The 14,818-nt window shown below is 42.0% G+C and overlaps 1 protein-coding gene and 1 pseudogene across 2 annotated transcripts in view; both read left to right on the forward strand.

Annotated features, from left to right (window-relative positions):
• Window positions 1–243: 243 nt before the first annotated feature.
• On the forward strand, window positions 244–1,123 carry Gm43945 (annotated as a pseudogene).
• A 9,689-nt stretch (window positions 1,124–10,812) lies between these two features.
• Window positions 10,813–14,818, forward strand: part of A2m (alpha-2-macroglobulin) — a 43,074-nt gene continuing 39,068 nt past the window's right edge. The window contains exons 1-4 of one of the 2 annotated variants that reach the window (XM_011241322.2): window positions 10,813–11,043; window positions 12,924–13,107; window positions 13,854–14,010; window positions 14,163–14,215. In XM_011241322.2, the coding sequence (XP_011239624.1) occupies window positions 10,937–11,043; window positions 12,924–13,107; window positions 13,854–14,010; window positions 14,163–14,215 (501 nt within the window). In that variant the 5' untranslated portion in view covers window positions 10,813–10,936. The remainder of the gene's footprint in view (window positions 11,044–12,923; window positions 13,108–13,853; window positions 14,011–14,162; window positions 14,216–14,818) is intronic. The other variant, NM_175628.3, reaches the window with a different exon arrangement.

Consider the following 14,818-nt stretch of genomic DNA (forward strand, 5'->3'; position numbering starts at 1 on the left):
ATGTATAATGCTGTAGTGTTTGTATATATTCTATGTACACTGCCCTATATACTAAAAATTACCGTTAGATTATTTATAATACCTGATACCAGAAGTCAAGGAAGCAGAAGGCAGATGGTGTTACTAGAAGTTATGGGAAAGGGAAGTAAATTAATGTTGATTAATGAATATAAAGTTTCAAATTGAAGTGACTAGAATTAAATTTGGGCCCTCCAGCTGCAGTGTCTGCAGTGCAACTTCCAGACAGCAGTGACTTCAGGTAAGAGTCCTGCCTCAGAGGCAAAGCACCTCCTGACATGCACAGATCACTTCTCCCCTTACCTGCTATCTGCTCCCTAACCCAACCACACTTTCACCATGGCAGATTGTTGTGTATGGACTTGTCTACAGCCAATGTGTATCCCTCCACTGTATGGTGACCTTAGCCAAGCTTCCTGAAATATTTCCAACAGAGGATTTGACTTGGGGTTGGCAAAGCTGGATATGGAAAAAGTCACAGTCATGGAGTGGTGTGGAATTTTCAACAACTGAGTTCATCTAATAGAGATGCTGGTAAAATTACTGGAACCTTGGAGAGCAAACCCAAATGGTCTGAGCATGGTCAGACACTCACAGAAATATGGAACACTGATAACACTCATGGGGCAGAGACTGCAATGTGAGACCAGACTTGCCAATGTTTGGGATTAACCGTTGGTACGACTTTTCCACCAATCACAGAAAGAAAAGTAGTAAAAAAAAAAAAAATTAAGTCTGCAAACCTTGGCTGTGAGGCTGTGAGGCTGTGAGGTTGACTTTGATTTTTGCTGGACCCACAATCTGTGTTTAAGTCACTTTGCTAGGTATCAGTTGACCTTTGACAGTGCCAAGTCAAAGGTGATGGGATGTAAGTTTGCAGTAGGCTTCAGGACTAGGGACTTCCAGTTACACGTGGATGTCAACAATGAGACAGAATTTGGGGAGTCAATTTATCCTAAAGTATGTGAAGACTTTGACACTTCAGTAACCATCAGTCACCAACAGCACACGTTTTGGCATTGCTGCTGAAACCTGGTTTGCTCCTCCTGCTTCCACTGATTTGAAAGTCAGTGACTCTGGTTTAATTGGAGTGGGCTTGTTTTAGTCAGGGTTTCTATACCTGGACAAACATCATGACCAAGAAGCAAGTTGGGGAGAAAAGGATTTACTCATCTTACACTTCTATACTGCTGTTCATCACCAAGGAAGTCAGGACTGGAACTCAAGCAGGTCAGAAAGCAGTAGCTGATGCAGAGGCCATACTCAGACTCTGAGGGCTGGTAGGCAGGGAGAGCTTTAATACTGGAGGCCACAAACTTTACCTTGCCTTGGAATTGGAGGCTTAATCCAGTTGAAAGAAACTTCTGGGAACAGTTATCATAATATTTGGCCCTAATGTATTTCCATTACCCCCAAGAAGTTGATCAAAGGTTGACTAAAGAAGAACTGTATTTTAAATATTTAGACAGTCACCTGTTGGCTGGTTTCTACATTTGGAAGGCTATCTGATTATCTATGCTGCTGTTATGCAGCAACCTCTCCATATTTAAATGTATTTAACTCTTAAATGTGCTACTCACCAACAATGAAATGGATGCTTATAAAAATTATTGGAAAAACCATGGGGACAAAAGAATTTAATCTGTTTCACAACAATGTAAATATATGCAACATCACTGAACCCTGTACTTAAAATCTATATGAATTAAAAAAAAGAGAGAGAAATCTGTATGAACAATATACAAGTGTTATCTAGAGGCAGGCAATACTTGAGGCAACTCATATCATACCATTTTCTGAATATTAGCTTAAGAATGACTTAGCTTGTTAATCTAATAAATATTTGAAAACTAAAAAGTTTACATTCCTCTCATCTCTTCTTAGCAGAATTAGCCAGACATTTTCTAACATTTTTTGCAAAGACGGCATAGATGAAAATGAGTAGCATATTCTATGAAGAAAAAGGGAGATGAGAAGAAAGGGTTGAGGGCAGGAGTTTAGAGTGCCCACAGTGTCCTCCTAACACTGCCCGGTACTTACTATATCCACACTGGCTTCCTGACAGTGCCCCAGAGCTTACTGTGCCAACACTGGCTTCCAGAAAATGCCTAGATCTTATTGTGCCCACAGTGGTTTCCTGACAGTGCCCCAGAGCTTACTGTGCCCACAGTGGTTTCCTGGCAGTGCCCAGAGCTTTCTGTGCCCACACTGGCTCCTGACAGTTCCCCAGTGCTTACTGTGCCCACAGTGGCTTCCTGACAGTGCCCAGAGCTTTCTGTGCCCACACTGGCTCTTGACAGTGCCCCAGCGCTACCATCCATGGACACTGTTTTTACTCCAGAGCCTGCTGCTCTACTTGCACTGGTCGTTTTCTCAAATGACTTACTCTGATCTTTCAAACACCTGATGCCTTTGTCCAGCATGACATGTGGATGGCTGGGAATGACTGTGCAAATGAGCAGAGCAAATTAGCTCCACCTTGGAGCAGAAGTCAAAACATCCATGCAGACAGGTTTCAAGGATCTACCAGTTGATAGACAAAGTACAGGGATGCATTGCATTCTATGTTGGAGACATGAAGGTGGAGGGTGCTGGTACTGACAGGAATCCCACATTTGAGGCACTGGGCACTTTAACAGTCACCATTCCTTTTAATGAGGCTTTATGTGGGAGCTCCCTTGAGGGATCTGAAATGCTGTGTGGGATAAATCCGTGCTTGGAAGTCAGATGGCTACTGGTAAGTTACACATTTGTCTGCAAAAATGAAGTAGCCTGTACCAGGACTACCACTCGACTTAAAAAGTAGGAGCCATAGAGGAACTGGAAGAGAGACTCAAACATCCTTCTCAGAATGTCCTGTCCCATGGGGTTGCTTCACAGGTTACATCCTCTTAAATGTCAAATCTAAAGTTGTTACTGCCCCCAAGTAAAGCCTCAGGAAAACATCATAGTTTGCAAAACACTTAAATAAAGTATAGTAAGCACTTAAGTAGTCTGAACTCAAAGTACTCATAAAGTAAGAGAATAGTCTCCATTCTTGAATACTTACTTACACTAAAAGCCCAGCCTCCCTCTAAATTATTGTGCTTGTTCCTAATTCTCATGCCAACCGTATCATTATAACTTCCACCTATGTTAGTAGTGAGTGAACTGATAAAATATAAACATGAAAAAGGTGATCTGTATCTTTATATAAAAATGAAGTCAAAAGTCTTAGACTCAATAGAAAAGTTGACCCTGAAAATACTACTGGGGCCAGGGCCAGTGAAAAGGCTCAGAGAGTAAAGGCACTTCCACTGCACCTGATCCTGGCACCCACATGGTGGTAGAAGAGAACTGATGGCTACAACTTGTCTCTTGACCTCTACACATGCACTGGCATATCACATGCATACACACATGCAAGTGTGCGCATGAGCACACACACACACACACACACACACACACACACACAGAGTGAAAATGTCATGTTGAAGCCATTTTACACTGTATACACATTTTTGAGTGATGTTTTAGACATATGTGTGTGTGAACATAAAATGTCAGTTAAAAATAATTAGGTATATTTCCAGTTAAAATAAATTAAGGTGGTCTGGAGAGAGAGAGATGGCTTAGTAGTTAGGGTTTCATGGGTTTAAACTTGCGGAATGCATCAAAGTGCATTGCATTTCTTCTCATTGTTATGTTTTCAGAATTCCGTCTTTGCCTGATGTAAACCTTCAAGGCTGCCAGTGCTGTCATAGTGACACAATCCTAGCAACATTGGCAGCATCCTTTAGCAGCATCTTTTAGCAGGATCCTCCAGCAGCATCCTTTAGCAGCATCCTTTCAGAGCACCCTCTAGCATCATCCTTTTGAAGCATTCCATTCACAGCATCCTTTAGAAGTATCCTCCAGCAGCATCCTTAGAAGCTTTTTTTTTTTTTTTTTTTTTTTTTTTTTTTGGCACCATCCCTTAGCAGTACCAATTATTTGTTCTTTAGCAATATTCTTTTATTTGGTAGAGTGTGAGGTCCATCTTGCAGTTCTTTAAAAAAAAAGATGCCATTGAATTACACCTAGAAGAAATCGTTACATATTTTAAGTGTAAAATATCTATGAAGCATCTTCACTCCATTGTTCATAAACAAGAAAAACTCAAGATCTAGAAAATGTCACTGTATTGAGCATAAGCTTTATGGAAGAAAAATGCTATACCAGGCTACATGGGGGAGTTTAAAAAGCGTATGCCAACAAGAAATATTTAAATTATTTTCCCAGAGGAAAATGAACATGTTTGCTTTGTAACAAAAATGAAAATACATTAATCTGAGAAAAAGACACTGTAATGCTTAACCAACTAATAGAATGGTTCTTGCAGTCAAAATATTCAGAGTATGATACATGTTATATGCCTCCAGTTCCTACACTTTATAAATTACTTGTAATTTGCCTCCAAATGGCATCAAGTTGTTTCAGGTTTTATGAGCACACTTAATTCTAACTTTCCCTGAAAACACATGAATTATATGGGACTATGCCATTTATTACTGACAGCCTCATCTTAACACATCCTTCTTCTCCTCTTCCTTCTCTCTTAAAACCTCACTACTGTCTTGGGCTCCCAGTTAAACACACTCCTGACACCATGAGCATCAGAGCTGCTGGGAACAAACTGTCTGCGTGTAACTGAGCCATGCAGCAGCCTGTAAACAGCACATGCACACACAGGTGTCCATGGATGCACACATGTGCACATGCATTTTGTTCTTGTTTGACAAAAGAAAATTAACCCCCAAAGATGTCTGTCACATGGTTTCATTTTCAGAAACAAGTGGCAGACATTACAGATAAAGATTTCAACACAACTATTGAAGAGACAGGAGAATACTTTTATACTTTGGCATACAGAAAGACCTCCTAATCAGAAAATAAAACTTCTAAGCCAGAGGTCCTCAACCTTCTTAATGCTACGCCCCTTTAATACAGTTTCTTATGTTGTGGTGATTCCCAACCAAAACTATTTTGTTGCTAGTTCATAACTGTATTTTTGCTGTTATGAATTGCGATGTAAATATATGATATGCAGGATATCTTACATGCGACCCCCAAAGGGATTGTGACCCATAGGCTGAGAACCACTGTGCTAAGCCAAGGTAAGCCATGAGTGACAGACATGACACCTAGAAGTGTCAATGATGCCAAGCAGCTCAGAGACTACAGATTTCAAAAGTGAAGAGTATGTGCTGTGTCCCCTCCATAAACTGGTGACAATTTAAAAGTTGACTTATGGGGACATGGTCTTGTCTTTCATAGTGCTGGCAAGAGATTATATTTCTGAATAGATGACATGAAAGTGTGTTTAAGATATTTTACAAGACTGAACTTTGAAAAAACATCATATAGACACATCAATTAAAGGGTGTCTTCAGGGGCTAGAGAGATGGTTCTGTGGTTGAGAGCATCACACCTCTTCCAAAGGGCCTGAGTTTGATTTCCAGCTCCTATGTAACAACTCACAGCCATGTTCCAGGGGATCTGATGCTCTCCTTTGACCTTTGCAGGTACTGGGGATGCATGTGGTGCAGAGAAACACATGCAGGCTCAACATGCGTCCACATAAAACAATACTAAAATAAATAAGTCTAAAACAAACCAAACCAAACCCAACCAAACCAAAACAAAACAAATTTGTAAGACTTCAAAGAATGTGTAGTGTGTGGAGACCGAGTTGGAATTTTATTGGTTGTAGTAAATTGGTTTATTCTAGGCACTAATTCCTCCATATCTCAATGTAGGGTCTACCACCATGGGTAGTGTGTGTGTCTGTTGTCTTTAGAAACTTAAGGGAGCAAATGGAACTTAAATGAGAAGACAAAACTTGTTAAACGTCTGATAACTTGGGGAGTCTATGACAAGGACATTGTTAAAACAGAGAACACTTGGGAGTCAGTCTGCTTTTATCTTCACTGCTGAGTCTTCACTGGAAGTTAGGGGAGATGATGTGATTGCAGTAACAAGATGTGGTTAGTCCTGAGAGTCTCACTGTAGTGCACATGGGCTGCCCCTCGTTCCTGTAGTCCCAAGAGCCTCACTGTGCGCATGCGCTCCCCTCACTAACAAGCTGTGGTTAGCCCTAAGACCCTCACTGTAGTGCACATGTGTTGTCCCTTGTTCCTGTAGTACCAAGAGCCCCACTGTGCACACGATCTGCCCCTTATTTCTGGCTCCAGGCCTGCAGCTCTCTGACTTGGTGAGCGTGCCTATGTCAACAACTTACCTTTCTCATTTTGAAGGTGGTTAATGTGTAAACAGCTGAACTGTCCTCACCATTACGAGGGACAGAAGATGTGTTTCTCATGTTCTCTTGGCTTAGGCAACGTGAGCTAGTACATACCAAGGACAATCACAGAACTTTCTATTTCCTGTAAGTACTTTTGCAATGTGAGGGGGAAGTGTTTTCTTCTTACTAATTTTGATTAGGGCCTGCTTATCTGTCTCCTAATCTTTTTTTCTCTCAATTTGCAAATATCCCCGCTATATTGTCATTGCCATGTGCCTCTTCTGTCTTCTGCACCTGCACACACTGTCTGTATAGCTCTGGCTGTCCTGGAACTCACTTTGTAGACCAGGTTGGCCTCGAACTCAGAGATCTGCCTGCCTCTGCCTCCCGAGTGCTGGGATTAAAGGCGAGCACCACCATGCCCGGCTCGCTAACTTTTCCTGATGCATTACCATCACCCTGTGAGGCTTGCTTTAACTGTAAACACTTGCTAAGTTCTTCAAAGCCGTACAAAACCCATCCACATCATGTGTTCCCTTTCCTGTGAGGGATGCTCTATTCAGGTAAGGAAACTCATTTTGTTTTCCTGGAAGTAGTTTTGGACACGGTTCCTTTGGCAAAACCCACAGGGGATACAAATAGTCTCTTTTCAACCATTGATGTTAAATATGAAGATTAATTTTCTTTATTGTGATAAGGCTTGAAGGTTAAAGGTCACTGCTGCGGCACCTGGTCCATGTCAACCCTGTGAAGCTGATAGCACAGATGTCAGACTTCAGACTTCTGTCAGGACAGCTGAGGCCCGGAGCAGATAACTTGGCTGGCCAGGACCACATGGCTCAGTCAGAACTGAGGCTCTGGTGACCCAGCAATGGACTGCCATGCCCATTTATCCACTGTTTCTTCTCAAATTCCCCCATCCCAAGTGAAATAGGTTTTGAAAAACTTTTCTTCCTTATGAATATGTGGGGAATGGGATATGTGAGTAGAGAATGTCCCTCCACCAGGGGACATTAATAAGTTGCTTTATACACATCACCACCACCACCACCACCACCACCACCACCATCATCATCATCATCATTTCCACTCATGCACAGTGTGTGCAGATCAATTCCAACTTTCCTTTTTTCTTTTCCAGTTTCCCAAGCTCAACTAATCATGTTTATACTTCCAACTGACTTGTATTACTTTCCTCCCATGAAACAAAAGCTGAAGTAGTTGCCTTTCTGTGTCTGGCTTGTTTCACTTAACACAGTATTCTGCAGTTTTGTCACTCATTGCATATGACAGGATGCAACTGAATAATGCCCCATTGAGATACACATCTTAACACATCTGCTCACAATGTCCTCAGAGTCTCTCTCTGAAGTGATTCCCCCCCCCACCCCCACACACACAGTTTAAATTCTTATCTGTGGCTGTGATAACATCCTTCTGAGAGCAATGTCGAGGTTCGAGGTTTAGGGTACATCATGTTGGGAAAGTCAAAGCCACAGGACCGTGAAGCACATGGACATATCACACCCACAGTTGCAACAGACTGTGAGTGTGAACTAAGCATGCAGGCCAGTGTTCAGGTTACTTCCTGCATTTTCACACTGTGTAAGGAATGGTGCCGCTTGAGACAGGTGGGCCTTCCAACATCAGAACCACAGCTATGGTAGCCAAGACACCCACAGCGATGTCCAGAGGCCCCATCTCCTAGGTTAGTCTAGATTCTGCCAAGTTGACAACTCACTGTTGACATCATGGCAGGTCAGCATTTCCTCTTACATTGCCTGCCCCTTTACATTGGCTGCTCCTGACCTCTTACATTGGCTGCTCCTTCCCCCTTATAGTGGGTGTTTCTCCCCCCTTACATTGGCTGCTCCTCCCCTTACATTGGCTGCTCCTCCCCTTACATTGGCTGCTCCTCCCCTTACATTGGCTGCTCCTTCCCCTTACATTGGCTGCTCCTTCCCCTTACATTAGCTGCTCCTCCCCTTACATTGGCTGCTCCTTCCCCTTTCATTGGCTGCTCCCACTCAGTGTTTATAGGCTGAATATTTTATTTACACGTGTTCTAGACTCTCTTGCTCTTTAGAAAACTTCCTTTTATTCTGCATCTTTGGCAGATATACACTCCCATTTTCTCCTTTTCAGATCAACTACAAAATTGTCTCAAGTTGTTCATGTTCCCTTGTGCCGGGATGAAGCTTTTGTTCCACTCAGTGCTCAGATCCCTATTCTAGACGAATAGTTGCCATTCTATAATTTAATTTCACAGTGGCATTGGACACAAACAGCCAGACGTTTGGCAGTGATGGCCTTCACTGTTAATCTTCACAATTTATGATGAGGGATCAAGTAAATTTTACTAACCTTTATCCATCCTGTTTAAGAAATCGTCCCTGGAAAGTGCTTGCTTTTAGCATGTAAAAAATAACTAAAAATGCTGCTACAGTTTGAACGAAGATGTTATAAAGTAAGTCCTTTGTTTTTTTTTTTTCATTTTTAATGCTATTGTTACTGATGTCTTGGTGTGAGTTCACAATCACACTGATCTAGTAACATGAATTTCTTGTTGGAATGATCCTTTTCTTGGGACTCAGAGACCCCTGAGCTCCCTCCATCCTAACTTTTGCTCTATCTGACTGCCTCTTCCTATCACTTAACAGATGTTCCTCATGCCCTTGCCCTGAGTGTTTGTTTTTTTTTCCCTCAGCATCTTGTGGTAGCATCTTCTGAGTACCACTATTCTTTCCTACAGCCTGTGCAAGCAGGTGAATCTAAGCACTTCACATATTCAGGCAACTTAACTTTAACCTACAAGAAATCCTGCCTGTTTTCAAGATTCTGTCCACAAAGAAACAACATAATCCCAATTTTGAGTTACGACCCAGGACATCGATAGCTGAATGTGGCCATGATTCACAGGAGCAGTGACACACAAAGTCAGGGTGCAGACTTCACTCCTAGAACACACTTACCAGGAACAGCGTACATGGATAGGTCACAAGCACGGTCTAAAACTGTGCGTTCTCTCGGCCCAGCCCTCTGTCCTTGCCTCTGCTCCTGCCTGTCTGTTTCTCGTCTTACTCAGTTACTGACCAGCTGGGAAATTAAAACAAACACGTTTTTATTCCCTATAATCTTCTCTCTCAAAGACGCTGCCACTCTGTAGCCCCCTTCCACGTCCACGGTGAATGTCCGGGTATCACCCGCTTGTCACCCACCCATTCTCCCGTCTTCTGGATTATTTCCTTTGTCACCTCTCTATATTTCAGTAAGATTGATCTCTTCAAGGATCAGATGTGAGCTTAAGTATTTTGCCAAAGATCTTCTCTGATTTAAAGCCAACTCCCTTGACCACCCTCCTAAATAGTTAAGCTTTTCCTTCAGGACAAAGAAATCTCATTTCCTTAAGAGCTTCATTACTACTGAATATGTGTGTCATTTTAAGGATTAGAATGCCCCTTGCTCATCTCCTTCTCTGTCTAACCACCACTCAGAACTCACAGCTTACTTTAGATTTCTGCTTCCTTCCGAGTTGTTTCCAGGAGCCCATAACAGGCTATGTGTCCCTCGCACCTGCCTTCGAGGAGACTTCAACTTCTCTAATGATAATGGTTGGTTACTGTACTCGCTTTTAAAAGCCGTCCTATCACCTGCCCTACGTCATAGAACTTTTACGGATTCTTACTTCTACTTATCTGACATTCTATCGCTAGGTTCTAGCCAAGGAGGATCAATAAATGGTTATAAATAACCAAGAAGCTGCAAGAACAAGTAGATGGATGCATGAATCAATGAAATTGCCTCCAGGACAATTCCAGAGACTAGAGAGGGGAGTGTTGCACAAAAGCATTTGTTGAGTGGATGGCAAAGGCAGCTGGGATCTTTGTTAGGCACAGTAAAGTGGGGTTTCTGATACTGGTTACTTTTCACCTTAAACTGGAATGAGTGTATGTGAAGGTTAAGGCCCATGCGGTGATATCCTGGGATTTAGAAATTCACTGTTTAGGGTAGACAGCAAGCCCAGGACCCTCCTATCTCCTGTTCTCCAGCACCTGGATTATAGGTAAGCATTAGGAAACTTACAAAACAGTCATTTCTCCTGGCCCTGATACTTCATTTTCAGTCAATCTAATGTATAACAATACCTCTAAAGTCAATACCTACTTCCTAGTTTGGTTCAAAATTCCTTTCATGGAAGGGAGCTAAACATGGGCTTTGCGTGAAAGACAGACAGACCTTCTGTGGCTCAGAACTTGCTGGCACACTTGAATTATTCAAACCTCTCCAGTACTGCTTAAGCTGCAGCCTGCTTGCCAACTCTCCAGACAGGAGCCCAGAGCATCAATAAGTGGCTGTGGGGGAGGAGAAGGCGATTATCAACTTTATTGTACAACGGAGAAAAAGTGAGCAGTAACAGGAAAGTGCTTAATCCTTCTGGGAATTCCGGCTAACGGGTCAGGAATTAACCTTGGCAGTAACTAGGCCATCAATGACCCCTTCAGAGAATGTTCAAAAAACCTCAGCTTTGTTCAGAGAACTCGTGTGGGTGGAACCCGCTGTTTGCATAAAGCCTAGCTGCTCCTCAGCACGTTCAGGACCAGATCTCTGGCGGGGAGCAGGGTGCAAGGCAGCCAGGTCTCCAGTCCTCTCTGCAGCATGGGGAAGCGCTGGCTCCCAAGCCTGGCCCTGCTGCCGCTGCCGCCACCGCTGCTGCTGCTGCTGTTGCTGCTGCTGCCCACAAATGCCTCAGCACCACAGAAACCGTGAGTCCACCGAACGCCAGAAACTTGAATTTAAGGCTTCTGTTTACTCGTTTCTTTCTTACAAAACCGTGACCTTCTTTCTCATCTCCTAGGTTCCTTAGAGCGCCGAGATTTGTACAAATCCTCCTCACTCATTATTCCTCCTCATCTCAGTTTTAATCATTTCTCTTTAGCTCTCTGGATTTCGGAATATCCAAACTCCCCGGTGACACACAGAACCTTTGTAGGTACTCTTGTCTTCAGGACCTCCTGTGGCTCTGCTGAGACTTTGCCCTTGCTTTTTCCTTTACATTCCTCAGGGCGTTTGATAAAACAAAGATTTTTTTCTTTTCAAAATCTCTAGGAATGATTTCAAAGGTTGATGTTGATGCTGAAAATGTAAACGACTTTTGTTACAGGAAAAAACAAAACAAAACAAAACAAAACAAAACAAAAAAACCCCCAACAACAACAACAACCCCAAAACCAAAAAAACTATTGTGCAAATCAGCTAGCGATGAAATCTGTGCTCCAAAGAAACGAACCAAGGAATGTAGAGAGACAGATAGACAGACAGAGCAGGTCATACAAGAAGATGTACAAGAAACAGTGACAAAGACATAGTTATTGGGAACTTTTTCTTAGGGCTTCTATTTACACATAAGACAAATGTTACTTGTTTAATGGGGAATATCCAGCTAAAGGTGAGAGCACCACGGTGGAAGAAGAGAGCACACAATTCTCAATATAAATGTATGAATCATGAATATATTTTTTAGTAAGTTATGTACTAGGACTTCTGAAAATAATCCAATCATAAGAAAACATTTAACACTTACAAATTTATGGTCACACATATAAAGGAAGAGTTACTGTTAAATTTATATACCCACAGGTAATATTTCATATTTATATTAATATTAACATATATATATAACACATATATGTTAATAAAAATGATAGTTGATCATGAGATATTTTTAAGCATAAGGAAATCATAGTATAAACTTCTGGATAGTAAGTGGCACAGAAATTAGAATTTTTGAGCATTACAAAAAGAACCTACACATTTTATTTATTTATTTATTTATTTATTTATTTATTATTTTATTGTGGTTGTCCATTTGTTTTGTGGTTGTTTGTTTTGAGACAGGATTTATGTTAATTATGTCTGACAGCATCCCCGTCTCGGCCTCCCAAGTCATGAGCCACATCTCTCAATATCTATTGTTAAGTAGGTGATACTACCTATAATATTTAAAATTCTATGGACTAGCTAAAATCCAACGTAAGTGAAATTAAGCCTTATTTTAGGCTATCAAGAGAGTTTACTGTTTAAAATTGTAATAAAAGTAGAAGTTAACTTGAGAGTACAGAAGAGTTGGGTGGCATCTAAAGACATTCTTGAGAGTTGCTGTTTGAAACTGGAGGGTTGGTCTTTAGTCATACATGATTGATAAATGGTCTGCTCTGTTCCTGAGTTTCCAGAGGCTGGATTACATTGAAATGGAGCTTTTCTCTACATTTGGGAAGGCAAACTCATATGATAGAAACATCCAGGTTGGGTAACCCACAAAGACTTAGTCGTCAGCAACCGCAACCGAGACTCTCAACTAGTGACTCTTTTTGTGAGGTTCAGCTTTCTTATTTGTCAAATAGAATCACATTCTTGATGTGGAAGTTTTGCAAGCTTGCTGAATACATGTGCATGTTTTCTTCCCCCACTGCCCCCTCAACAAAGATGATCACTGGTAGGTGGTGTGGTAGGGGATTCTTAGTTCATCCTCTGCCTTCTCCTCCCGAATAACTAAGGAGGATGATGGTGGCACTGTGATGGCACATAGAGATGCTCATAGCAACAACCCCTTCCCGCTCCTCTAACTGCCTTCCTCCTTCCTCAGAATCTACATGGTGATGGTTCCCTCCCTGCTCCACGCTGGCACCCCTGAGAAGGGCTGCCTCCTGTTCAACCACCTAAACGAGACAGTAACAGTGAAAGTATCCATGGAGTCTGTCCGTGGGAACCAAAGCCTCTTCACTGACCTTGTTGTTGACAAGGACTTATTCCACTGTGCCTCCTTCATCGTGAGTCAAGGGGTCGGGGGTGGGAGGGGTGTCAGTGAAGAATGTAACAATGGCAACCAAGCACAGGGATTACGGATCAACTCATCTGTTTCCAAGTACATATTATAAGCATATTGAGAATAAATCCAATGACCAAAGAAAAATTCTATTTGTCAAAACAACAACAACAAAACCAGCACACAGTAGAGAAAGGGAGAAATGTGACTTTTAACGTTAAAATTCCTTTTTAAAGTTCATAGAGAAAACTAGTTCAAGGTTAACCGTGAGTCACCACTGGTGGTAAACAGGCATACCTCAAAGTCTTTTAAGAGTAACAACTGTAGAAATTGCCCTGAGCGGGAGTCCAATCTATCTTTAGAGCTGGATGCATGGGAATCCTTGTAATCTAGTACTACCAAAATGCTTTCTTTTTCCATAGCGTTAAGACCCTGTAGCCCTGATAACACAGTGCCCTGTTAGTGTATAATTACCTGGTCAAATACAGTGTGTAAACGAGTCAAGACTGCACTGTGTTTTCTATATAAATCAAGATGAGATGTTTAGTCACAGCTCTTCTTATTAATGTATCTTATACTTGGGTCTTCCAATTTGTAAAATATAAGAATCCTTGCCAACTTCCCAGAAGAGAATGAAGGGAGCGATGAAACCAAGAAAAAGAATGAGATCTCCATAGAGATGCAGACCAGGGAGAGGAGAAAGAGGCTGCAGAGACTCTCCGGGTTTTCAGACTCTCTTCTGTAATTTAGGTCCCACAGTCTTCATCCAATGAGGTGATGTTTCTCACTGTCCAAGTAAAAGGACCAACTCATGAGTTCAGGAGGAGGAGCACGGTGCTGATCAAGACTAAAGAGAGCCTGGTCTTTGCTCAGACTGACAAGCCCATCTACAAACCAGGACAGATGGGTATGATGAGATTCACAATCAGGAGAGCATCAAAAAGGAAACTCCTCTCTCCCTGCCTGTCTCCCACAGCCCCTGTGATCTTTAATAGTTTTTATTGCCCGCCGATAGGATTGGTCAAGAGCTAGGGCTCATCAAAAATATTTCTATTTCAGTGAGATTTCGTGTTGTCTCATTGGACGAAAATTTCCACCCCCTTAATGAATTGGTAAGTGTTCTATTATTTACATAAAATTATTGTTATTTGTACAAACTAGCTGGAACCGGTTTGGATTGTACAGGAAGGAGGAGTTGGAGAGTGAAGGAGTGATTTCTCACTCCTCACACATTGCAATAGCCCAGGGTCTTCACTCAAAACATTCTCCCAGGTCAATCGGTAGGGAACACGATCTGCTGTGATCTGGCACTCAGCTGTTTATCCTACATTTAAACGTACTCTCCGGTTTCCAACTAGGAAAAATAAGAAAATAAACAGCGGAGAGTGGTCTGAGGATCTAAGTTTGTTTTGGCTTAGAGATGTGAATGTTGCTATGAAAGAAGTTGGGGTGCTCAGTTTATTCCTTTGTGAGGATTCACAAATCTTCCTGCCACCATGTGGGTGACAGACCAACTCTCCATTCTCAGCACCACATCTCCCCATCTTACAAAGACTCTTTTAACCCCAAAGGCAAGAGGAAAATGCTGTGCCCTTGGCTTCTCTGTCTCTCACTCACACATCAACTCACACAAATTCATGTTAGCTGTTGGCTTGGAAAAATACCATTTCTTACTACCCAAATTGTTACTACTTGCCCAACATGTGTAAACAAGA

This window comes from Mus musculus, chromosome 6, assembly GCF_000001635.26.
Source record: "Mus musculus strain C57BL/6J chromosome 6, GRCm38.p6 C57BL/6J".
NCBI lineage: Eukaryota > Metazoa > Chordata > Mammalia > Rodentia > Muridae > Mus > Mus musculus.